This window comes from Larus michahellis, chromosome 2 (assembly GCF_964199755.1).
Source record: "Larus michahellis chromosome 2, bLarMic1.1, whole genome shotgun sequence".
Taxonomy (NCBI): Eukaryota; Metazoa; Chordata; class Aves; order Charadriiformes; family Laridae; genus Larus; species Larus michahellis.
Genome location: NC_133897.1, coordinates 23,295,063 through 23,321,011, shown reverse-complemented (window position 1 = coordinate 23,321,011; position 25,949 = coordinate 23,295,063). Strand labels below are relative to the sequence as shown.

General features: G+C 40.2%; 1 protein-coding gene across 2 annotated transcripts in view; it reads right to left on the bottom strand.

Moving 5' to 3' along the window:
- The window catches only part of ST8SIA6 (ST8 alpha-N-acetyl-neuraminide alpha-2,8-sialyltransferase 6), a 39,497-nt gene that overhangs the window by 4,287 nt on the left and 9,261 nt on the right, over positions 1-25,949 (bottom strand). The window contains exons 3-9 of one of the 2 annotated variants that reach the window (XM_074574544.1): positions 24,155-24,253; positions 18,609-18,695; positions 7,631-7,775; positions 5,258-5,370; positions 3,850-3,942; positions 678-892; positions 420-569 (exon numbers count right to left, since the gene is read on the bottom strand). In XM_074574544.1, coding sequence (XP_074430645.1) covers positions 424-569; positions 678-892; positions 3,850-3,942; positions 5,258-5,370; positions 7,631-7,775; positions 18,609-18,695; positions 24,155-24,253 — 898 coding nt within the window. In that variant the 3' untranslated portion in view covers positions 420-423. Of the gene's footprint in view, positions 1-419; positions 893-3,849; positions 3,943-5,257; positions 5,371-7,630; positions 7,776-18,608; positions 18,696-24,154; positions 24,254-25,949 lie in introns of both variants that reach the window. The other variant, XM_074574543.1, reaches the window with a different exon arrangement.

Below are 25,949 nucleotides of genomic sequence, written 5' to 3'. Positions count from 1 at the left end.
TACCACTCTGTGCCGAGATCAGGCGTCTTCTCTTGTAGATCATAGTATGTGACTGCCTTTAATAAAGCAATTCACAAGGGAGGCCAGTTCGTGGGAACTGATACCAAACCAAACATAGGTTGGTAGTGACACGTATCTGAGATGAGGAGACACTACTGACTGTGAACTACGGTGATAATGCATATGTAGCTACGCTCCCCATCTAAAGTTCACAATTAGAAAACATTTCTAAACTCTGTGGTACATTACACTTATTCAGAAAACTCCAGCCTTTCTCTTATTTATGAACACAACTTTCATTGACTGTAAGGTAGAAATGTCTCTCTAAGGAAGAACAGACCCACACTGTTCATAATGCAAGTTGTCCCTTGACACATTACTTAAATGAAGACATTGTACGTGGCAAGAATGTGACCTACCTTTTTAGTCTGATTCACATTTACCAAACTGCAACTTCAAAATGCCTTTGCTGTGAAGCTGAAGGATCTGGTTGTATTCTTTGGGCATTGCATGGAAACCTGGTTTAGGCAGCTGGTTGTCGTAATAGTGGTGGCTGATTGGCATCTTATCTGTGGATTTTGAGAAAGGCCAGAAGCCATAGAGCTTCACATTCTCACACAGCTCAAGAGCAGCACTAGTGATCATAAAACCAGACGACAACCGGTAAGCTTTCACACCTTTAGTTCTCCAGAACTGGGCAAGACTTTTCAGATAGGTGGGGTGAAAAAATATTGCCCTTTGGGTTGCTTTGAACTCTTGTAGAGTGTGATATACTTTAAAAGAAGTGGCCGTGTTGCTTCTGAAGGAAAATGCTGGTAGTAAAAGGAAAGCATCTCCATAGACTGCAATGTTCTCCAGAAATTCTGTCTTCTTTTCATTTAGTTTGTTGTATCTGCAAAGTACAGTATTTTAGGAAAAGAATGAATGGAATGTACATTGATATGAATATATTACACACCAAAACAGCACAACTGCACTGGCATATATGAGTTATGAACTCTGCTGCACCAGTTCAGCCTGTCTACATTGCAAATTTATACCAACCTGTTGTACGTTGTCATATGTGCAGTTATGAAAATCTGGCTTTATTGTAAAAGAACACACTTCATAGGATTGAACTGGAAAAACAGGAGCTACTGAAGCAGATCAAATTCACTACTAATGAGACCAGGTCCTGTTTATATAATTGATCGATTCAAGAAATTTCACAGGAGAAAGCAAAAAAAAATTGTATTTATACTTTCTCTGTTTAAAAATACATGCACCATGATATGTATTGAATGCGTTTGTGAAATGTGTATCTTACCTCAATAGGTATACAATAACCTCCCTTTAAAATCTGTGTGTTTGCCCTGTGTGGAAATACAAGCATGCATGTCTTGGAGTGTTAAAGTTTAGTGTGCATTCAAGTTTTTCAGGATCTTAGCTGATTTTGATATGCTTTTAAAACAGCTGAAAACATTGGCATGTCTATCTCCTTCCAATACAAAGGGAACACATGGAGATCTGTAAAAACGTAGAGGTAGAGATCTAACTTCACAAATGAAGAGGATTTATCCTCAGATGCTCTGGTTCCCCAACAACCAGCAAAGAGACTTAGTTCTCACCACTGGATAATTCCGTGCTCCCAAATATTGAATAGTGAACTTTCAGAGTTATCCAAGAAGTGACACAAGACACGAGGGGGTCACTCAACTCATTTCCTCTACAGGTCTGAGTTGTCTGCATCACCTGAACACAAGGTGCGTGCACCCTCTTTGGGATTCAAAACACTGAGTCCTCTTTTGTAGGTAGTTGTCTATCTGAGCAGCGTATTTTCACCTTGTAATGGCTACCAGAGGCCACTTTTCACAAATGGCTCCAGCAGAAACTGGAAAACTTGGTTTCATTTCTCTTCACAAGTTGATTAGGTTCAAGCCCTCCCTCTTCTCATGCAGCACTTCAAGAGGGAGGACGGCAGCCACTGCCATTTCCATCCAAAACCCTCACAGAGGAGTTACCAGTTACCTCTTGCACAACTGAACTCATGCAACGAGTGATACATCCCTTCTCAGCCTGAAGCGGTTTAAACTTACAGCTTTTGCTTCCCAGAAAAGCGCCATTACTGCAAAACTCTGAAACAAAATGAATAAGAGGGACTCAGCCTCTCCTGTTGATCCTGGGTCCCTGCGCATGCAAGAGTTGCACTGCCAAAACAAGCAAGAAACACCTGAACCTATGTCTGGGAAGAGTGGATGAAGGGTGAACTTCTGGCCTCTGCTCCAAGAATTTTCTCTACTTCTGCTCTGTGTAAAGTACATAAAGAGCCTTCAAGACAGAATTCAGATCTCTGTTCTTCCTTAGCTAGAAGCCTGAACAACTCAGCCTCGTCTTGTTTTCCTTTCCAGCTCTGCCTCTGTAAGGGGCAATGTGGCCCAGCTCCACTAGGACACATAAGAACCGCGCTTCTTTCCTCCAAGAGAGTTCACCTACACCCTGACATTCACAGTTCATTGTACACCCTCACAGACAGAGTTCAAAAGCTGATCAACCTTAACAATAGTAACATCAGACTAACCCAGTACCCAAATACAGAATTAAAGTGAACGAAGTCAGAAGAGCTCTTCTGAGAGAAGAAACAAACTTAGTTCTAAATGGTGCCAAGTTACCTCCTGCTCCTCCTTCAAAAGCATTTACAGTGTTCTCTGAATATTTAATTAATTAATTTTTTAAAATCCCAAACTCCTCTCATAATCTCATTTCATCCTCACACAGGTTTAGCTCCTGTTCCCTTCAGTGTAACTCCTGTTAACCCTGATGTGGCTTAATTTGGCTAAAAAATCAGTGCAGGTGTGGCAGAACACTTTGATCAAGCCCAGACAAATCAGGGCAGTAGTCACCAATGATGCTGAGTCACTGGGCAAAGTTTTCCTTCCTCATATTCGTGTGGAGCCCCACTAACATTGATGAGCTGAATCTATTATTGGGCAAGCAATAATTCATCTTCATTTAAGTCCAAAAGGGCGGAGAAAGCATCAAGGTAGTTAGTACCCATTGCAAAAAATCAAGTTCTACCCTTGAACCAATGACAAATGTCTGTTAGTTATTTCTGTGCTCACTGTACTTCCGTCTTCCTTTAAAGGGAAAAAAAGCTCTGCCTGATGTTGTCTATTTGACAAATACAGATATGACAGACAATAAGATCCAGTAAGATCAGTAAGCAGTAAATAACATGCCACAGCAGTCCTTTTCATAGATAAACTGAAGTTCCAGCCTGCTGAAGATGTCAGATTAGTCAGCCTGGCCTTATTAGATTTTCTTTTCATCAAGGAGGTGAAAAAAAAAACCAAACAAAACTTTGCTGAGAAAAGGGTCTGTGAGCAGCTTTTGTATGGATGGAGAAAATGGATTACAGAAATTGGGCCTCCATTCAGGAAACAGCCTTCATCAGAACAGCCTCTAAGCACTTTACTTAAGAACATGTGCTTACAGTCCTTCTGACAGAGTCAGACACACATTTACAAGCTTTCCTCAATTATGATTAGAATTCCTTTCTTACATCGGGGGTCATGGGGGGAAAGAGGCTTGGGCTTGCAATCATCAGTTTTACCCTGTCATAAATTGTGGACTGGTGCCAACCAAGGCACTTGCTAATCTGGGTATTGCTGACTCCTTTCTGCTACAAAAAAGGCCAGGTTTAACAGATTTCCATTTAGACTGGTACATATTTTATATGGGAACTAAGGCTTAATGAAGTAATCTGCATGCACTGCTCTCTATGCTGGTATCCCAACGGATTTCCAACAAAATCTAAATAATGTCAAACAATTATACAATATTGCACAGAAAGAGATTTGCAGTAGTACTTACTTCTGAGCTATGATACTCGGATTAACAGTCACAAGGTTTGTTTTATTGCCAACATCTTTGCTAATGCTTCCCGTGGTTGGAGGGAGGTTACACCTGAAATTGAGAACCATTTACTTAAACAGATGCGCACCAGAAATGCTTTACAGTTATTATTTGCAAATTCCTCTCTTGTGCAATGACACTTTCACGTCAGCTCCCAGGGATCTCTAAGCACTTTACAAATATTAAATAAGGCTTACAGCACTTCTAGTAAAAATATTTAATCTGCTGTACAGATGGTTAAAATAGGGCACAGAGAGCTCATTTTCATAAATCATCTCACAAATCAGGAGCAAAGTTAAAATCCCAGAATGAGCCAGTCTATGAATATCCTATGTTGTCTGCTAGGAAATATTGCTCCTCTTGCCTAAACAATGCATTTCTTCTGAAAGCCTTCCGTTATTTTCTGTTTTAAAACCGTCTGATTGACACCAGTCCCTCAGCTTGCACAGTAATGTTGACAGCTGCTTCATGAGACACCACCAGTATAACTTGCCCAATTGCAGAAACAGTGGTTTCTGTGAAAGGTAAAGGAAGCATTTTTTTAAAGTCAGTCACTCCGTAAGTTTAGCATGTTAGCACGCAGATTTTTATTAAGACTATTATCTAACTGGAAAGACTTTTTTTTTTTTTAATTTGAAAAGCCCAATTATTAGTCAAAAACGGGAATGGAAACAAAATCCATCTGACTGTGTGATTGGACATCACTGAGAGAAGAACCTTCACTTGGTTAGTCTGTTCCCTTGCAGGAACTACAAAGTGTGAGTCACGCGCTGAGAGAGCAGGCCAAATTACACTCTGAGTATGCCTGGGTTTCCCCACAATCTATAGAGGGAGCTGAAAAAAACTACTTAAATTAGATGCCTAATTTTTTAGATGGCTAACAGAAGGTGAGACAGATACCAGGGCAGTTAAATAACTGCATTTGTGAGCCAGCCTTAGGCTAAGTACACCACTTGTTAAACCAGAGGTAAAGGTAAACGTGACATTTAATATCAGGCTTTCTTATTTCAATTTCAGGGTTTTCTTTATTCTCTTCTCCCAATTTAAAAAAAAAAAAAAAAAAAAAAAAAAAAGAGTTCCCTCCCCTAAAGAATGTTAAATGAAGAGAAATTTCAGGTTCTCAGATAATCACATTTCACATCACTGGCAAGGTATCTTTGCAGTCATAGATCATACATGTATCCATGTATGATCTAAGGAAGCAGCGTTCTGAAATCTACAGAGCAGAAGGAGTATCCTTAGAGAGGAAGAAATAAAGGATTGTCAGGGTCCTTCCTCGTTGCTACAAACTGGCATTGGCATGCTTCCAAGCCCGCCAAGCTTTTAGAAACATTTGACACCCTTGGTTAGACGAAGCAGCTCTTACCTAAACACAAAATCAGAACGATCGATTTCAGCTCCGCAGCTGGAGTTTTTCAGAATGCCTCCATTTCCAACCACGGCACAGGTCTTGAAGGGATAGGCTGAAAGAGGAGAGGACTGCAAACAAACAAAAAGACACAGCAAATGCCTTGTAAATCTTTTGATTGTTTCTTTGCGTCTTCAGTCATTTGTCCTTGCAGGTTTATTCCGGTAAATCCCAGTGAAAGCATTCACCATTTAGCAGACAGGATTGCCAGGCCTGGACAGCCAAGAGCCAAAAATAGGCACAAACAGACTGAGAACTGCTACTTCTGTTATCAGTACTTTGAGGGAATAACACTGGATTGTTAAAACTGCATGAATACCTTTTAAATACACTTAACAGAAAAATTATCTAGCAGTGGACTGAATCCTTGACAAGCCAAGCTTGTACTGAAGGTAGTTTAAATTTACCCATTTTCCTTTGCATTGTCACGGACTGGGCTTTATCACAGTCATCGACTTTGTCAGCTAATAGAAGGTAATTTGTAAATGCTCATTACTTTGTCATCAGGCAATTACATTTGATGTAAAATAATGAATTTAGGGGAACCTGAAGATGCTGTAAAGGATAATCATGTGCCCTGGCTTAACTCCTGGTGAATGTGATGGCTAACTGAAGAGGCTACTGTTTCTGGCTGTTTACCCTCTCTACTCCTCTTTTTGTCAGAGGTTGCCGTCTTACAGAGGGAGAGCTGAATGGGAGCTAAGCGCATCCACTTGTGAAACAGCACAGACGACAATCTAGCAAATGAATGTAAACTGTTGGCTATTTCAGTTGACATTAATATACTGGCTGTTATCCTAGGGTCTCAGAAACATCTCATACATCTTGTTCAGCCCCTCCTGCTGTGGGAGCACTGACATTCATCAGAGAGGCCACCAGCTAGGCTACTTTGACTGTGGAAGCTGAGACCACTTGTAAAATTGAGTCAAAACTTGCTTACCCAAAGTGTTATCCTTCCTCCTTCTCTCCTCAGCTTGCCCAAAGAGAAGCAGGAAGGGACACTGCTATGAATAAGGCAAAAAGTGTGGGGAAAGAGGCAGACATGTTGCCTGGCAATATATTACAAAACAACATGTTCAAATATTTTGTTCAATTCTGAACAGTAGAGCACAAAGGACAGACAACTCCGGCGAGCTCAGCAAATATATATGCACCTAAAACATACTACTTTTTCCTTTTGTTCGGTTTAAATTTGGAACCACCGTAACCTCTTTTGCAATGAAGTTTTTAGTGATTCGCAGCAGCATTAGAAAGGAGTAGGCTCATGGTAGCTGGGATCTCACAAATCAAGAATGACAGAGATGGGTAAGTGGGTTCCCATGTGCTCTTACTTTCGAGAAATTAAGTACATCTCTGTGCCACTCTGTCTGGTCTCCAGAGCTTATACGTCCTATTATAAGTCCTGAGCTACAAAGTCTGATTCTTTTGCTCAACTTGTGTTTCTGGCTGCAAAGGCCCCACCCCCATGGGCAACAAAACTGGTGAAAGGGCTGGAAGGAATGCCCTGAGGAGCGGCTAAGGACTTTGGGCTTGTCTAGTTTGGAGAAAAGGAGGCTGAGGGGCAACCTCATTGCCCCCTACAGCCTCCTCAGGAGGGGAAGCAGAGAGGGAGGTGCTGAGCTCTGCTCACTGGTATCCAGTAATAGGACACGTGGGAATGGTTCAAAGCTGCATGAGGGGAGGTTTAGACTGGACATTAGGAAGCATTTCTTTACTCAAAGGGTGGTCAAACACTGGAACGGGCTTCCTACAGAGGCAGTCGATGCCCCAAGCCTGTCAGTGTTTAAGAGGCATTTGGACAATGCCCTAAATAACATGCTTTAACTTTTGTTCAGCCCTGAACTGGTCAGGCAGTTGGATGAGATGATCGTTGTAGGTCCCTTCCAACTGAAATATTGTCCTGTCTTGTTTTCCATTCTGTATCAGGTTTACCACCAAAATAGCTTTCATAAGTTATATGCCCAAGCCTGCACCAAAAATGGCATGGGAATACAAGGAACATGAAATGTTGCTCCAGACCAAAATGCCTTGGAAAATGGGAACAAGAAAAGCAAGGCAAATGTTCTTAGAGGATTCACTCCTGAATTCAGCTGGCTGCCAAGCCAAGCTGCAACTTGTGTGCTGTAGCAACTCCACCTACAATCTGATCTATCATACCTTGTCCATGACTCCACCACTGCAGGCGAAAAAAAGGTCTTACAAGGTGAATGAAGAAGTGCATACAGGGGATGAAGGGTCTCTTCCAGAGGAATCAAACAAAGCAGCTCTATTACTAACCCAAAATATATGTGATACTGCAATTATAATAGCAGGTAAAGACACAGTTCTTACCACAGGCAGCATCTTAAAAATGTCCTCTGTAATGAGGATGGTCTTTTTACTGTCCACTTCGTAACTCATGTTACTTCCCAGTGGGGTGTTGTTTTGAGAAGCAATAAAATTGTGAACTGCATCACAGCAGGAAGCTAATTCTGACCTGCAAAAAACCCAAAGAAAACGTACTCAAAGACAGGGAAATTAGTAGGAGACTGGTGGTAGAGAACTAGGTGAATGAAAATCAGTTATAATTAACTAAGCAACAAAAGGCTATATGAACCTCTGTAATGTCACTTCCCTTGACTTGCTTTGCGGAACAAGTCTATTTCACAGCAAATGCTCAGAAACTAATGAGACCAAGAACTCCTTTTCTTATCCTGTTTTTCTGTCTTGGTCTCCCCTTCCCACACAGGAAAAGTTGTAATCAGTCTTCTCCTGTTTATTAATTGCTAAGATATATATAAACACCGAGAGACTTCAGTCCCCAAAGAATTAACAATGTGATTTCAATCAACATAGAACGAGTGATTGTAAGAAACTAGAAGGCAGTAGAAAGAATGAACCAAGGAGATAAAAGGAATGGTGATGGGAAGTACTGGCTATAGTACTTAGTGAACAGCTAGATGTTTGCAAGCCAATTAATTAATAATTCTTTTCTGTAACTGTTCAGCACAGTTTTCCTGTGCACAATATCACAGATGTTAAACAAATTACATTACAACTTGCAAATAAAGAAGATGGATATCTTTGTGGTAGAGACAGACAGCCTAGCTGCTCCTCAAAACACCCAGCAGAAGTCCTTAAATAGATAATCGAGTGCAAGAGATTCACTCAAACTTCATGCAGGAGTGAAGGCTATCACCCATCTTACAATTCCTGTTACCTCTGAACTTATATCATGTGTGTAAACACCCTTTATTGTTAACAGTGAAATGCAATGAAAAGCCGCATCAGACTCGAAAAGTTATAATTCTTTTTGGTTTAGGGATCAGTGTTCTCTCTGCAGCCACTGGATCTGATTTTCAGATTGTAAGGCTGAAATATTCATGGGCAGCCATTATTTATCAATTTGTGGGACATAGCTATCTGATTAGCTGAGATACTAAGAGAACTACTAACCATTTAGAGAATAAAATTAATTGATAACAGAATTGCTTGGAATTTTGAAGATGATAACACAGCAGGGAAAAGATAATTCCTGTCCTAACACTGAAGGTTAATTATGAAAAAAAATACAAATAAATATTTACAGTTAGAGCCAGAGGAGTAGAAAAGCTTTATTTCATTGTTTTTCAGTGAGTATGGTAAACCAAACCATTGGAACTAGTTAAACAATACAGGCCAAATTCTGGCTGAAAGTAAGCTGACTTTAACAGGTAAGAGAAGTTGCTTCATTCAGCTTTATCAACGATGTACACAGAGCAAATATTCTAATAATAATATGATTTTATTTCTAATGGAGATGAGACGTAGCCTAGCACATGGAAGAACCCAGGGATTATGTTTCCTGGAAGACAGGGAAGAGAGCGAACGGGTCTGGGATAACTCCCAATCTCACTTCTCTTGAAATAATGATCAAAACGGGTGAAAAAAAAGTTGGGAAGGTTGGTTTGATTCTTACATAAAAAAACAAACGAAAGAGCACCATTTCAATTGTCAGATGGCTTACGGGTATATATTAACCCATGTTGAATACTGAGCTCTGAAACTCCTCAAAGTTTCCAGATGTGTGGGAATGACTGAGTGCTGTGATGGCACAGATCTGAAATAATCATAGTAGGAGAGTTACCAGGAAACGTTAATGGGAAGAAACAGTAGGGTTCAGATTTCCACAGGCCATATTCAGCTCTGCTCCCTGAACACAGTGATTCCCACTGCCTTGCTCAAAGCCTTAAGGGGAAGGGGGGGAGTCTGTGGTCAATGAAAACCACTAGGTATAAAGGTGGGGATGGAACTGAGACTATGCTCTTTTGGGTCATGAGGTGCACATATGGTGAAAACAATTGCTCAACTGTATACAGTGTCCTATTTTAAACATATGGAAAAATACAAATGAAGCAATGAGGCAGGAGAGTCAAATGATTAAGTCTAGGAACACTGGATATTATTGAACCACTCTTGACTAGAGTCCACTTGCTTTTCTTTCTTGTACACTTTTTCCTGTAACCAGCTCTTTCTAACCTTAAACTGTACTGCAGTACTAAAGAGGATTCCGATATCACTGTCAGGCCCCCGAGGGCACCACCAAGCCTCACTACCCCTGCCCAGCCCCCTGGGTGTGCCCTCATTTCAGCCCCTCAAGGCCATCAGCCCCTGCCCCAGAGACATGACAGCAGGATCAGTCTCCAGCTGTGCCATCCCGTCCCCAGGGCCAGGGCTGCCCCATTCCCTGGGGTGCGATGGTCCTGGCTGCTGGTCCCTGCTCTGCTGGCCAGGTTATTAGGGAGCAGCTGTCCCTCACTGCTTCCTGGCAATCACATGGAGATGAGGAATCACAGAAACCGTAATTTTGATTTCATTCATATTTTTCTTAAAGCTAAACGAAGCAGGTTAAATATTATTTGTGTCAACCATGGGACATTCAGAGGAGAAGGAATAATGCTAGTGTATTCTTGCCCAACTTTAGTAAAACAGCTGTTTTGTGTGTGATGGCTACCAGAACCTGAAAATGCAAACTGATCATAGATAACATTTATTAAAACAGATAATGTGTTTTTGCTTTTTATTACTTGTTCCACAAGAATGAAAGTTTAAATAAAAGCATAAACAGTCTGGAAGAAAAACAGGTATTAGAATTAATAAGAAAACAATAGTTTAAATTAATATTATGGGTCCACTGAGGAAGTAAAACAGAGCTTGGCTAGTTCAGAAACACAGTGAGAACCAGAGAACACATACTGCCTAATGATATATATTCTTATGTTACCTAAGAGCATATGTACTAAAAATTTGGAGGTAATAATAGAAACCTCTCACTTAGATCAAATCATGACACAAAATCCCACCGTGCCCAAGCATCCACGTACAGAGCTCCAGTGGGAATGCACATAACCTGCAGACAGCAATATCCACGGACAACATAGTCAGTGACCTGTATGTAACCCATATCGGATTTTGTACAAGCACATGGTACCTCTACAACTGACAGCAAACAATGAGGAAGAGGTAGAGACTGGGCAGTTCAAGCAATCTATTACCGCAATCGTCATCGTAGTATTAATGTCATATGTGGTCTCTGTCATGAGGTAATGACGCTCTAAAGAGCATGTACTTCGTAAGATCACAACATGTGTCATACAAGCCAATTCTTTTAACAAGCGCTATATGTATGGTGTTGCAAAGCCAGGACAACATTTTAACTCGTGTATCTTGTCACCTGGGGAGAGAGAAATTGTTAAAACCTACCGTACAAAGAAGCTCCTAACCAGATGGTGGGATACGAGACAAGGGTCAGAATCTTAACAGCACCAAACGGTACTACCTTAAAGTCAAACTCTGCATTTTCTTTGGAAGGGTAGAATGTGATCCACGTTGCCTGTTCTGACCGGGAGAAAACGCTGAGATATGGGGGCAGCTCTTGGAAGATGGGATGTTACTATACAGAATAAGCATCCACCTCAGATATGTGTAAGAACATGGATGTAGCTTATGGTAAAAAGGTTCAAGTTCCAGTTCTTAACAGAGCTGCTCAACTTGGGGGTTACCCTAGAACAATGTGTTTTCATGATCAAGTCACAGCATTAGAAGTCCAGAGCAAAGGAAGCTGGAGTCAAAGTACCCAAATGTCATGGTTTTGGCTGGGACAGAGTTGACTTTCTTACTACCAGCTGGTATAATGCTATGTTTTGGATTTGGGATGAAAATAGTGTTGGTAAAACACTGGGTGTTTTTTTGGTTGTTGCTAAGCAGTCAAGGCCTTTTCTGCTCCTCACACCACCCCACCAGTGAGAAGGTTGGGGGTGCACAAAAAGTTGGGAAGAGACACAGCCAGGACAGCGGACCCCAACTGACCAAAGGGATATTCCATGCCATATGAAGCCATGCTGAGTATATAAAGCTGGGGGAAGAAGGAAGGGGGGGGACATTCAGAGTTACGGTGTTTGCCTTCCCAAGTAACCATGATGCATGATGGAGCCCTGCTCTTATGGAGATGGCTGAGTATCGGATACCTGACATCTGGTATGAAAAGGCACATGGTTCTGCACCAAAACTTTACACAGCCTCTTACTTTGGGGGACAGGAAAGAGAGTATGCCACTGGAATTGTCTGCTCCAGCCCAGAGCTGCACCACTGGGCCAACACAGCTAACCGTGATCTCAAGGGGTTGCAGTAGCCTTATGGGGACATGAACCGTAGCAGAATCTGACAAAACTGTGAATTTAATAGTATTTCTTTTATGAAGACTACAGTTCAGTGTGACGCCAGTGCCGGCAGACCTGGGGTCAGAGGGCTTTCATCATTGCTGAGGATAGTGTGAAATATTTCCCTGTCATTATACACTGAACTAAATTGAGGAGAAAACTGGATGGGGATGGACACTGCAGAAGTATCAAAACATGTAAAACATTGTTCTAAATAGTAGATACTCAACTGTCCTCTAAGGCCATGGTGGGAAAGGTGAGGAAAATCATCTTAATTTGCACTAAAGGAAGCTTAAGTTCAGTATTAGGAAGCACAATGAAACGGGTTGCCTAGGCAAGGTGCAGAATTTCAACAACTGCAGATTTTTAATAGATATCTGGCCAAACTTCTTTCATCAATGGTCTAGGTTAATTTGATTCTAAGTCACCATTTACAAATATCTGTACAAGCAAATGTTTCTTTGCAAAAAGAATATCATATCAGTGCTGTTACAAAGCACTTGCACATTATCCACAGCAGCAATGCTTACACAGACATATCTCTTTGTGGATCTTCAGTTACCCAACACACATAAACACCACATAAAAGAGATAACCAAACACAAGGTAAGACTAGCAAATATTTAAAGCTGTAAATCCTGTAAGCCTGATGCTAAGTCTATTTCACAGCACAGTCTGTAGTATGATTTGAAGAAAGGGCAAAGTATTCCAAGCAACAAAAGTCCATGGCGTGGATTACTAATAACTAGAAAAAGTCTATGCTTGCCTAATAGCTTGTTTTAATAGCTCACCTAGCTTGAGTATTTGTAATCATTAGTTCATGTGAGCTCTTGTACTGTACATGTGAAGACAACACAGGCTTTGAGGTTTCATATTGAAGAGACTGCCATGACAGTACAGAGGAGAACCCACAAAAAATTCCACTATATAACAGCAAAATTTCAAGGGTGCAGCTACAAACTACCTTTTATCTATGTCCGCTGTCCACATCCATTTTATAATGAGCAAGCAATTATCTTACTGTACTGCACTGGGGGCTCTAGACAATGGTACAGGTTTCTCCTGGCTCTTGTCAATCCAAGTCAATAGCATCAAAGTGCAATGAGGCATATTATGACATATTCCTATCTTTTAGAAAAGAGTGGTTAAATCTGATATCTGAAATGGAATATGTTGAAGGGGAAAGTTACAATGACAGTCCTTGAACTGTCTATAAATGAAATAACATCATAAATGTCTAAGACAATGAAAGCCAACAGGGTTGAATCTGAAATCAAGGCTAAATATGTAAAAAATGTAATAAAATTTTCAAACCAAAGACTATTTAAAGAGTCCGCCATGGAGATATAATTAACTCAGCCTGATCCAAAATTAGGTTCCCTTTATAGGAATCCTCCAACCTTTAGGAAAGTATATAGTCTGTACAGCAATTAAAAGATTCAACCATTTCTCCAAACTGTCACCAATTATTATCTCTCTACCCAGGCTTTTTCTCTTCCGAAATGGAAATATGTCTCTGAATATATGCTCTTAATTTTACATTTTATCTATTAAGCCTATGCAGCAAATGTACTCTTAAATCACACTGTAATCTCAGAGTTCTGCATATTTCTTGTATACTGGAATGGAAGATTTCAGAGAGTACAGTAGAACTATTGATCTGTTTAGTGTTACAAAAGCTATTGATTATGTGGTGGTGTGAGCTTATGTAAGCAAAAATTGACATTGTAGGGTATTTTATTTGTTTTTTAACCGTGGTCATTGCAGTACACAGATGTGTTAAGCAATACTGTTATATATGTTAAAGTGTAGCATGCTACAAATTAATCTCTTCAAGAAGGAGTGGAATTTTATAATCTGCGGGAATGTTTAGCACACACTTTTCAGAAGAGATACTAAAGTGGGAAAAGGGTAACAGAGGTTGAGTGGAATAAAAAGCAGAAGGGGAAATTACAGGAGTAGGAAAATGGGTTTTAACTATTCTACTCAAGACCCAGGGTTCTTTTTTTAAAGTAGTAATGTTTTCTTTTAAAAAAAGTTAAAAATATTTTGGTGGGGTGGAGCAGTGTGCCAGCTAAACTGCAGTGTAACATCAGGGGTTTTAAAACTCTATTTTACACCTAGGGATTTCCTTCTCCCTTCATTATCAGATGCAAATAAGGTTTATCAGGAATGGTATTTCCCTGGGGAGGGGGCCCAGTAGCCACTGCTCACACAGGGCTATTCTAGTACAATGCCACTCCTGAAGAACTGTTGCGTTGCTTTGCCAGGCTCCACGCCCAGCGAGACAGCCCAGAAATACAATGCCCAGAGGCTTCTCTGAAACACAGCATCTGCTCAGCCTTTCTCCACACCCTCCTTCCCCCCACCACCCCACCCCCCCGCCCAGGTCACTATTTGTCAGCTTCCAGCAGAAACAGGAGTTGCAACTATTTGGAAGACCTGCAGATTATTTGCCACCATGGGTGTATAGCCCAAATGAGAATAAATCAAGCTTAAAAGTCTGTAAAACAAAGAGATGTGGAGGTGTAAAAAACAATTAAAGCTTGTACCCAATTGGGCTCTGTAATTTGTTGCACTAATGAAACATTTCTTTTAAGTGGAAAACCTTTGAAGAATACTAATATAATAATTAATATTCAGGTTACCTAGGGAACCTGAGTCTCTAATGACTGTAGCTAGAAGAGCCTTTGCAGAGGAAGCTACCCAGCATGGCTTTTTTTTCCTAGAGCTTTAAGAATGACGCTTCCAGGAAGCTGCGAGATTATTTCCTCTCCCTTTCCAAGTTTGTACCAATCCTCTCTTATAATCAAGAAATCCGCGGACTTGCTTTGTCTAAAACAAGTTAGAGCTGATGTAAATCTGAAAAGGGAGGAAGAATTCGGGTGATCTTAGAAACAAAGGGATAATATGGAGATACTAGGTGATTGTAGAGCCATAAAGAGCAAGAGAAATAAAAAAAAAAAGAATAAGAGAAGCACAGATGAATTTCATAAAGGAGAGGTCTGAATAAAAAATACTTAAATAGTTCTCTATATGTCAGTACCAGTAAACATTGGAAAAAACTTTCCCTAAACCACCATTTACACCACTTCTGGTGTAGGTACATCACCTTTGCTAGCATCTGTTGCGAAATTAGATAAAACCTCTTGAGCAACGGCTGACAAACATTAATGTGGGGCACAATAAATCCTCACTAGATTGTAAGATCAATGAACCACGTGCTTGCACTTGCTCCTCCGAGGGCAGCCCAAATCTGGCAGTACTGATGCAAGTGAAGGGCCAGCAGACTGGTTCCCCAACACAGGCTGGACAAAAGTCAACCAGAGAAGATTGACTGTGGATATGGGAGGTATTAAAGAGAACATCATGGCTTGTACTTGCCTCATGATTCTTCTTGATTTTGAGAAACACACGGTTAAACATCATGTTGCTGTCAAGAACCACTGACCGCTGCCAGACAGCAATCTAGCCAAGTGCATGTGAGTGTGCACAGCAGCGCAGCTTTAGAGGAAGCCATATGGAAAAGGAAAAGGGCAGGTCTCTGACAACAAATGGTCACAGTTTGCACAGCCGCATGGCAAAGCTGAGGTAGGTAGTAGAGAGTCAACCTAGAATCCCGCACTCTGCTTTTTATACAATGGGTAGGCAAACACGCCGTGGTTTGTGCCACGCATGGCTGTCAGCTGTAACCCTTTTGCCAAATACAAAGACAAGTATTTATTTCCTGCACTTCACTTCTAATTCAAATTCTTTTATTTGGCCTGGATCTGCTGGGAGTGTGGCTTACAAAGAGATTGATGTGTACTCATTGGCACACACTGCCGTCTTCTAGGAACATAAGAGTTACTGGCTCAGACCACATATTAATTCACTCCACTACCAGTATGATGGTAGCCAACAGCAAAAGCTGCAAAGCAAAACACAAGACAGCTTCTCTGAGAAATTCACTACCCCACGGGAAGCTGCTGTTGAACCTTATTAATTAGAGGTTAGTTTATGCCCTGAAGCGTAAGACATTAAATCCGTTATAAATATGCATGCCTGTTCTTCAGAATGTCAAGATAATACAGAGATATCGTACAACTGACACCACGTCTGAGAAGCATGTAAGCGTTCACTCCATTTAACAGATGGGCAAACAGGGAAAGAAGTCAAGCAGCTTCTCTGCAGTCTAGTCAGCAGGCAGGCTTCTGGTGGCACTGGCAGGTGAATATGACACAGGCAGCTTCAAGCTCTCCTCCTGCAGGTGTCTCGCTGTATTACCCAATCCCTGCTGCACAGCTCCTCTGAGATTAATTTCCTCTTCTGCAAAATGGGTGTGTTTATCTCTTAATGAGATTTTTAGAACTGAATAATATTTGTATTGCACAATTATTATGCATTACTAACACTAGGCAAAGTTAGAAAAAGGAAGAGATGCACTGCCAAGGGATTATTAATTCATTTATTCCACCACATTTCTAGAAGCTTTGTTCCCTATGAAGCTCTGTCAATGCATCATTTCTCAGCTAGAGTGTCCTTGCAAAGCTAGTTCCAGGCTCTTGTGCTTAAGTCTGATAAATAAGTTTGGGAGTGCTGTAAGCATGGAGTATATATAGATTTAGTCAGTAAATTTTATACTGAATTTTGTTTTCTCTTTTTTTAATTTTTTTTTAAAGCCTCTATTGACCAACTGCTAAGAGCCTTGAAAGTCTCTAGTACGGTCTGGGAGCAAGGACAACTGTAAAATTTTAACGTCCTGTTTCAAGAAAGCAACAGAGGGGAGTTTGAGTGGACAGAAAAAGAAAGAAAAGAATTATGCAAAAGCACACATCTTTTGTAAAATAATCGTCCACAATGCCCTAAACAAAAGCACCAGTCCTTGGTCATATCAATGGAATTTTTGGATTATATCAAAGCAGATCAAATTTCACAGAGACAGAAGAATGTGCAGTACTATCATCAGAATTGCAGCATGGGTTGTATACATATGAACTAGCTAATACTCTAGCTAGTTTGGATGTTAAAAGGCAATGAACCCATAACAGCACAGCCCTTCAATGCAAATTAAGTAAAAAGAGTTTGTCCAGCCTGTGCTGAACCATGGGTTTCAACAGATTTTTTTCCGCTTGGTGTTTGAGCTAAATTAAAGCTATCAAGCTCAGCTCAATGTACAGACAGTCCACATTTTCTAACTGGCCTAGTGCACCCCACAGTTTTCACTTTTTATTATTTCCACCCACCTTGTGACCTTGTATAACCCACCTTGACTACTTATGACCCACACTCCTTGCTGGAAGGCAACGACAGCAAGAAGAACAGTAAGCATCTTGTACTTAAAGTCCAACAGCCTCCCATGAGAGCTTAGATAGAGGGTGTCATGTTTGATTCCCATAGGCCTAGAAGATGGAGAAGAAATTGGCCCAGTGGAAGGGAGAATGCAGAAGCAATAAATGAAGAAGTCAAGCTGGAACAAGGAGTGGTTACTCTGACACTGACTCGTACACCTAGCACAGCAGAAGCAGCAAATTTCTGGTAAGTGGTGGCTGGTCCTTTCAGAAGGTAAGTTTAAGAAGACAGGAAAACAAAAACCAAAAATGTAGCAGGGTGAAGAGCAGATGAAAGCAGTTTCATCTCTTGTCAACTGTACAAGACACCTGCCTGTTCTGAAACAGAACAGCTCCTTATCATGCTCTGGGATCTCTGTGCACAGCTAAAGCCAGCCTGAGTTAATTGAAAGTTTCTTAAACCTTATCTCTCTGTATTTTCCTACCTCTGCTTTGGGAAACACTACTAGTCAGTTATGATACACAGCAAACACAGCAACTTATGTCGCACAGGGAGCATTACCCCCCTACTGCCCAAAACTACTTCTGCCAAGGGTATCATGCTGAGCATGCCGATATTAAGTTTTCAATGCTAGATAACTCCAAAGAGTTGGAAGGTAGGTCAGTTTATTTAGTTTTAATGATCATGACAGAATCTTTAATTCTGATCCATGTAATAATGTAATTCAAGAGAGTATTTCCTCCTGGAGAAAATAGGGTTGGCGCAGTGAAGCTGTTCTCTACACCCAGCGTGGTGCATTTCCAAATGAGAGTGGAAGCTTTTCAGGGATCACTGTCCCTACTGAGCATGTACTTATGTGCCATGCCCAACAAGGACAGGTGTAATCACATGCCTACACGCTCAGGGGCCACGACATGCAGCATCAAACCTAATGAGTGCCTTGGGCACTTCTTTAATAGAAGCAATAGTCTTGAGGTAAGGAATACCCAGCTTCATTACACAGTCTGTTACCAGAGCACCAGTTCAGATGGACAAAATCACATTACTGATTTTTTTTTTAATACTGTAGGTTTTGTGTCAGGAATATTTCAACTTATTCTACGTAAGTTAGTTAACTATTCATTATAGTGGAGACAGGTAAAATTACTTCATTTGTGTAGTTCTTTTATCCTACTCAGTTTCCACAGTTCAATTCAAATAAACAGGAAGGCCCAGCATCAAAAGATTAACAGAAATGTACAGCCACGAAAGCAGTCTAAAAACAATACAAAATTATCTTTTCAAAAGGGTAGATTTAAATTTATGGCTTGTTAGATGAATCTAGGGTAAACAGTTTTTCTAAATGAGACAATGAAAATTACCTGAATTTTGTAGATTCTTCTGGTCTCCTTATCCAGGTGCAGTTCTGCAGTTTTCTGACTATGTGAAGATAATAATCTTCTGCATATCTAAAAAAAGCAACAACATCAAACACTAGAATATATATGTATGTATATTTAGAAACAGTCTCTAAAACATTCAAATGATGCATTTATTAATAATAATGTGCATGATGCATATATAATAGATTGCTTTTAGAACTCTGTGACCTATTTCATTTTTGTAATTTGTAACAGCACTATCCTCATTTAATTAGCATGACCTATTAAACATTGCTTCTTAATAGCGATGTCCTAATGAACTTTTCTTTTCAGAAACTTTCAAAAGTACACTGGTTTCAAACTTAAATATTTGACCTTAAATATCTTGAAATTATTAGAAATCATCTCAAGTGCAAAAGTCCAAAATAATACAAAAAAATCTCCTCTGTTTGGTGTTTTAAACTTCAAAAATGTTTTGAAATGTGGCTCTTGCAAGCCAAAATGAAACATTACACTTCTTATGCCTTTTCTTTCATTTACCTTATAGAGTCCCCAAAGCTCAATTCAATCATCTAATACCATAGACCAATATTTACAGATGTAAGCTGTCCTTCAAATTATCTGTTAAATAAAACAATCTGTTGTTTTACATCAACCAGCACTTTGGCTACCTTGGTACATGTAACCAAAGAACTTTCTGCTCCTTTTAAACCCTTTCAAGAGATTTAAATTTGTCCATTTGTGAAATACTTCAGAACATGTAAGTCAAAAGAATGGAGACACTTCTTCCCTTACAGGTTCAATGTTAATATTTCTCCCACTTGTGCTTGGATCCTAATATAGGTTTTTTTAAAACAATAACTCTGACTTATAAGGCAAACTGGTGGAATGGGAAGAAGGGATGTTATGGATGCCATGACTACAAATTCTATGGGACTCATGTCTCTAGAAAGGAACTACCTTGCATTATTTTAGCAAAAATGGCTTAGTGTTGGCCAAATTCAAATGATCATGAGTTTATTTAAGCTGGAATTTAGAAGTGTGTATTTTGTACAGTTTTACAAGAGTTAGGATGGCAAGAAACCTCACTTGTTTTTAAATGGAGCATGAGAATGGATAAAAAGGAATATAAAAACGGCTGTGGTGACTTGCAGCAGCGGAAGTCAACAACGCGAATGCTTCCTTCTCTCTGTGTTCAACACGTTTTTAGTACCACAGCCTTATGGTAAACATTTGAGAAAATACAACCCTTTTTTTGTTTGCTTCATAAAACTACTGCAACTGCTAAAGTTAACTTGTTTATCTACCTCTGAGTAAAATCATGTCCCATTTCCACATGGAAGAAGAAATGAAACTTTTTAGAGGAATTCTGCATTAGAATTGGTCTTTGGCTCAAGTTTGCACCTGTGACAACATGTACGATTTTGATTCTGCAGACTTAGCAAACTCTTAAAGGAACCAGATGACTGTGACTAAACTGATTTTACTGAGCCCTTGCACAACTCAAGAGAGCAGGAATGAATGGGCAGAACTGGGAGAAGAGAAAAACGAGTTGATTGCAGCTGTAGCTGATCCGACCTGGTGCAGTACATTCCTCCTCCTTTCAGTCCAACTCCACATCTGTTCTCTCTCTCGTGCCACTGCTGATACTTACTTGAGTCCACCTCTCTTTTGTTTTTGCCAGCATTTGCACTTGTTAAATGCCTTCACAGGCCACTTTAATTCACTACTAAGGCAAAAAAACCAAACCAGAAAGAAAAAAATATGCATATACATTTTCTTCAGAAAAGACTCCATCAAACACCACAGCCAGTATAAGCAAGGAGTGATGGGAGCGGAGAAAGTGGGAAGAAGGCCTTCCTATTTTGGCAGCTGCCTGCTGGTATGTTGTATTATCAGCCTTGGAACTGCAGCCAGAGAAAATGGAACTACTTTCTTGCTGAAGCTGCTACCTAAATTGGCTCACTGTGGGGTCAGGCAAGTGTCAGTACCAGCACAGGGCAGGACAGGGAGTGCACGTTGCGGGAGGATGGGATAGAAGCACAGGACCGAAATAGCCCATGCTGATGTTGAATCACTCATCTAGTTGTATTCCTTAAGGCTAAACAATAAATAACTCTTAGACGCTGGGACTTACGGAAAAATCCAAGAATTAATAGGATAAGAGAGCATGAAGAGTTACTTAGGCTATCATTATCTATGAGAAAAAAAATATAGAAAAAGCAAATTCTAGCCTAAAGACATTGATAAGAAGAAGATCAGAGTCAGAAATGAAAAGAAAAATTACCATCAGCTTGGAAAGAAATCGCATGGACTGACAAGTTATTAGCAAGTTACAGGGAAACATTTGGTAAGGAGAAAAATCAAAGCATCATCCATAAAGCTAGTTCTGAGGCCTCATGAAAAACACAGGCACTCACTGCCAGAAACTGTAAGGACCTTCTTATACATTTAACAGAAGCTGCACCCAGGGTAAAAACACCAATTACAATGCAAGAACATGGTTGTCTGTCCACTGCTGGCTACTGGAAGGAATCACTCTTCCTTGGACGCATCTAAGCTCACCAGCTCACCCAGAAAAACACCACTTAGAGGTCTTTAGAAGGCAGAACACCATCTCTGCTCACTCTCTGCATCCAGTTTTGCTCCTCTTGTGACTTACAAAGACACTACGGACCGTCAGAACTCATCCTGGCCAGCACTGGCACAGCATGGCGAGTGGCAGAGACAACCCAGCAGCGTGTCCTGGGGAACAGGAGCTCACAACAGCGACAGCTCTGCAACGCAGCCGCCACATCTGCTCACACCAATATAAGGCTTCCATGAAATAAACTCTATTTGAACACAGGCAATATTCCCACAGATTAATTTTTTTAAAGACTCAGAGTGAAGCTCTGGGACTTGCTGCAGCTGGGTTTACAGCCCAGAAAGCTTTGTTTTCCTCTCAGAAAGCCTATTTTAGCATTTCCTGCTTTAAAGGAGCCTTGGGGACTCACTCCTCCAAAGGAATCATCCAGAAGGCCATCAGGGTATCATTTCATGGCTCTGCTGTAACCCAGACAGTCCTCCACTGTTCCGTTTTAAAGAGCTGGGACAATACATATATTTCCACTGGCACCCAGGAGCTTACAGCACATATTCACTGAAGCTAAAAGGGTTTTATTATTAAGATAAAAAAGCTCAGATAAAATGAACTATAAAAATATGTGGACAAGACAATAATTACAGCGCTGAGAATAGTGAATGAAACACGCTTTGTCCTGTTGTTGTCTGCCACCTGCACCACAACCATTATAATAACTTAGTGTTGTAGGAAACTCACTTATAGTGTATGAGCCTTGCTGACAAATAACACCTGGAAGGGTTTTTTTGCCTATAGTACTTGTCAGGTACGCAGTGACCTTCTATGTTAACTGCAGTGGCTAAGGTGGAATTATTATGCACAGTCGAGGCACTGACAAAGTATAAGTATCTTCTAATTTTTGGCAGATATCTAAAGGACAACAGCAAGGACACAAGTGTTGAGATAGTAAGGAGACAATAGGTAAAATGTCAGAACAGAGAGACAGGTGCAGCCCCACTGGTTACTTGCTAAAACTAAATACCTACTTCAAGAACAAAGCTGTTTGAATTAGAAGGAAAACTGAGCAGCAGGAGTGAAAAAAGGAGATATTCCTACTTGGCAGCTTATGTTCAAGAAAGAAACAAATAAAAAGAAAACAACAACAGGAAATGCAAAAGAAAAGGAGGATCCCTTTTGCCTTTGGACACTTTAATGCTACCAAAATAACTATCAGTTTTTAAACCCCTCAGGAGAATGTGCACAGGGCTTGCTCTAGAATAAAAATGGAAAACTGCCAGCAAAACTCAGCATTTCAGGCTCTTTATCACCACCAGCACATACCTGCTATAATAATAACTTCCCACTTACATAGCACTTTTTACTATCAAATAATTTCACAAGCTTTAAACTAGTAATTTTTTTCTCTTTCTGCCAGCTTAAGAGGCAAGAGTCTCCAGAATGTCCCTGAAAGTCTAGAACTGCAATATAAAGCATTTATATACCATGCCTGTGGGTCACACCTTGGAAAAGCAGCAAAGATCCCTACAGCTCCTCTGAGGGAAGGGCAATGAGCTGCAATATTCATGGCACAAAACAATCCCTTGCTCCTTTGCTCCAAGCATCAGTTTCTCTTCCTACCTGCCCAATTCATCTTCTGCCTCATTAAATGGCGCAGCTCCTCCTTACTCTTTAGCAACAGAATAAAGGTCTGAAACTTTGTAAAGTTTACCCTACAATCTCAGCTCCAAGACACTCTAGACATGAAGAGCACGTCTACATTGCTGCAGCCTGTACAACTTCGTAACACATGGGATAAATAACAGCATTTATATTGCTATAACTGGATTTTGGAGGCAATACAGTGACTGGTTGTCATTCTCTCAGTGTTAATCACTCAGGTTTTCAGCCAACTGTATACTTTGACCCGTTTGCCAGTCTCTGTTTCAGCTCTCACTAGCAGCACATCAGTAACATCGTGGTTTACCACCTTCCAAAAGAGTAAAAACGCCAGTCATAGTGTTGCTGACGAGGTGGAATATTGGTGGGAGAAGAGGTGAGAGAGGAGGAAAAAAAAGAAAAGAATTTAAAAAGACAGAATGCTGGAAATACGGTGACTTAAAAATGGGCAAAAGATCCTCGAACGCAATGAACAAGCGAGGACTGGGCAGAAAAGACAGGAGAAGTTTTGAAATCATGATTTAATGTTGTTCCTGTGTTAAGGAAAAATTTAACTTTTCCAGTTCTTTGAATGGGGAAAAGCACATAATTATTTTTAGCAGAACTTTTGTTTCTCATTCCTTTTCTCTTTTCACAAATGGAGGGGGGGGAAAAAAGCTTCCAATTTTAAAGACACCATGGCACATAATTAATTTTAAGCTGGAAATTGGTCCTAATGTGAAGCTTTTCTTATTTACAATGTTTTATTTATTGCTGCATCCATATAGGCAAAATGTTACATGTCAAAAGCAATGGGCTGCTTCTCCCATTTTCACTTTAGAAAGCAGGAGGGAAAAGGCAGAACAGCAAGTTGAGACCCAAAATTAATTTGAGGTGTTTTTTCAATGTATCTAAAATTGAATTATTAGTTTCCTATGGACTAGTTATTATAAAGATTGCAATTAATTAGCAAGTTTTTATACTAGTACATTTCCATACTTACTCTGATGAATATGCTGAAAAGAATCCCTTAACTGAGGTTGCTCATAGCAGGAGTGTTCACCAATCAGGAAAAAGACACTCAAGAATGAAATCATACCTCACAGATTCTGTTCAACCTTCTTGTGAATATATTGGAATGAAATGTTGCTAACCTTGAATAAATCTAATTCATGTGAAAGGAAAAATGTGGGCAAACTTTGGTTGAAAAAATTCAGTTTCCTGTTGTATAGCTCCACATTCATATCACTGAGAATTATGTAAATGAGGACAATCTTTTACCCTTCTATTTAAAACAAACAAAGCACAAAGCACAGCAAACACCTACCTTTTCTTCTTGATAGATGATGACAAAATGTTGTCCTGAATTGCCTTACATTTTGAAGCCTGTTCAAACTGGTAAATTCCATTTTTATTAACAGTTGTTCTGTTGAAAAAAGGGGGGGGGAGAGAAAAAGCAACAAACTTTAAAAAAGAGAACATAATTCTGACAATTCTGTCACATTTACTTTGCTATGACGATAAGATTAATAACGGTTGATTTAGCTGAAAACATTACCAAAGAAATCTTATTGACTTCTATTGTCAAGCTCTTGTATAAAAGGGGAGTTCGCTGCTAGTGACTATAAAATATTTGATTCTTTAAAGTAACCCTATTTCATAGTCTGAATTATATTTTCTCCTTTACACTTTAATCAGAAAATGTGATTAAAAAAAAGAAATGAAATGGCAAGCCCCTTGAATATTATGTTTTGAAGATATTTAAAATATTCACCAGTAAAATATTCAGCAGATGTGATTTCCTGAAGTTGTTGATGAAATGCAATATTCAGAGCCAATATAATATGTACAGAAAATACCACAGGTGAAGTGAATCTTTCTACTTGGACCTTAACTTACTGACTCGAGCTTAATACTTACTTCCTTGCTTATTCTTTATTTACACAGTAAGAATAAATATTTGTAAAAGGAATGAAGGCAAGTGCCAGACAGTGATCTTTAACTCCTGTTGTCTTATTTTCACCAAACTCCTGTGTGGTCCTCTTGCTCTGGCAGTCCCAGTAGAAGATGGAGCTGTAAATTAGTAAACGACTGCGATACCAAGGTCTTATTCCATTCACATCAGTTCACCCTGTATCTCAGTTCAGTCTCATACAATCACCCTCCTCCGTCATCAACCTTCTGCTGTACGTATTTTCATTTATCATGAGGGTTTTGTCCTCCAGCATTTTGATTTTCCTTGCTCCTCACCATTTTCCCCTCTCCCTCTTACCTGTTCCTTTTGGGTTCTTTCCACTGATTCACTACTTCTGGAGCAGTTGGACCTGCAACCCATTTGCCCAACCCAGAACTAGAAATACATAAGACATGGATGCTATGTCATTCGCTCTGGGTGTGAGCTGCAGCAGTGAACAGAACCTGGGCTGTTCTTAGAAACACAGAAGAACTGACCCATTTCTATATACACAATGAGAAAGGGCCTTCCTGCTTCGTACACTATGCACTCTGCTTCTGAACCATCATTCCTTTTACTAACAAGGACCAAAATTCCATTGCCTTCATCTATTAAAACGTCTATTAAAACCGCTCATGAACAAGATTTCTGACAGCTGATTTTGAAGCTCTTACTTTGGAAAGATGCCATTTCAAGTCACAGAATCACAGAGTGGCTGAGGTTGGAAGGGACCCCTGGAGGTCATCTGGTCCAACCTCCTGCTCAAGCAGGGCCACCTACAGCCAGTTGCCCAGGACTGTGTCCAGTTGGCTTTTGAGCATCTCCAAGGCTGGAGGCTCCACAACGTCCCTGGGCAACCTGTGCCAGTGTTCAATCAACCTCACAGTGAAAAAGTGTTTCCTGATGTTCAGAGGGAACCTCCTGTGTTTCAGTTGGTGCCCATTGCCTCTGGTCCTGTCCCTGGGCACCACTGAGAAGAACCTGGTTCCATCCTCTTTGCGCCCTCCCTTCAGGTATTGATAAGGTCCCCCCTAAGCCTTTTCTTAAACAACGAAAATCTTAATTCAAATGACAAGAAGACCGACTGAAGAAGAGTGAGCAGAGTAAATGCTTGTTTATTTTGCTACTGAACTGCCTGGCACGTTCATAGCTACCACAGGGGAGGAAG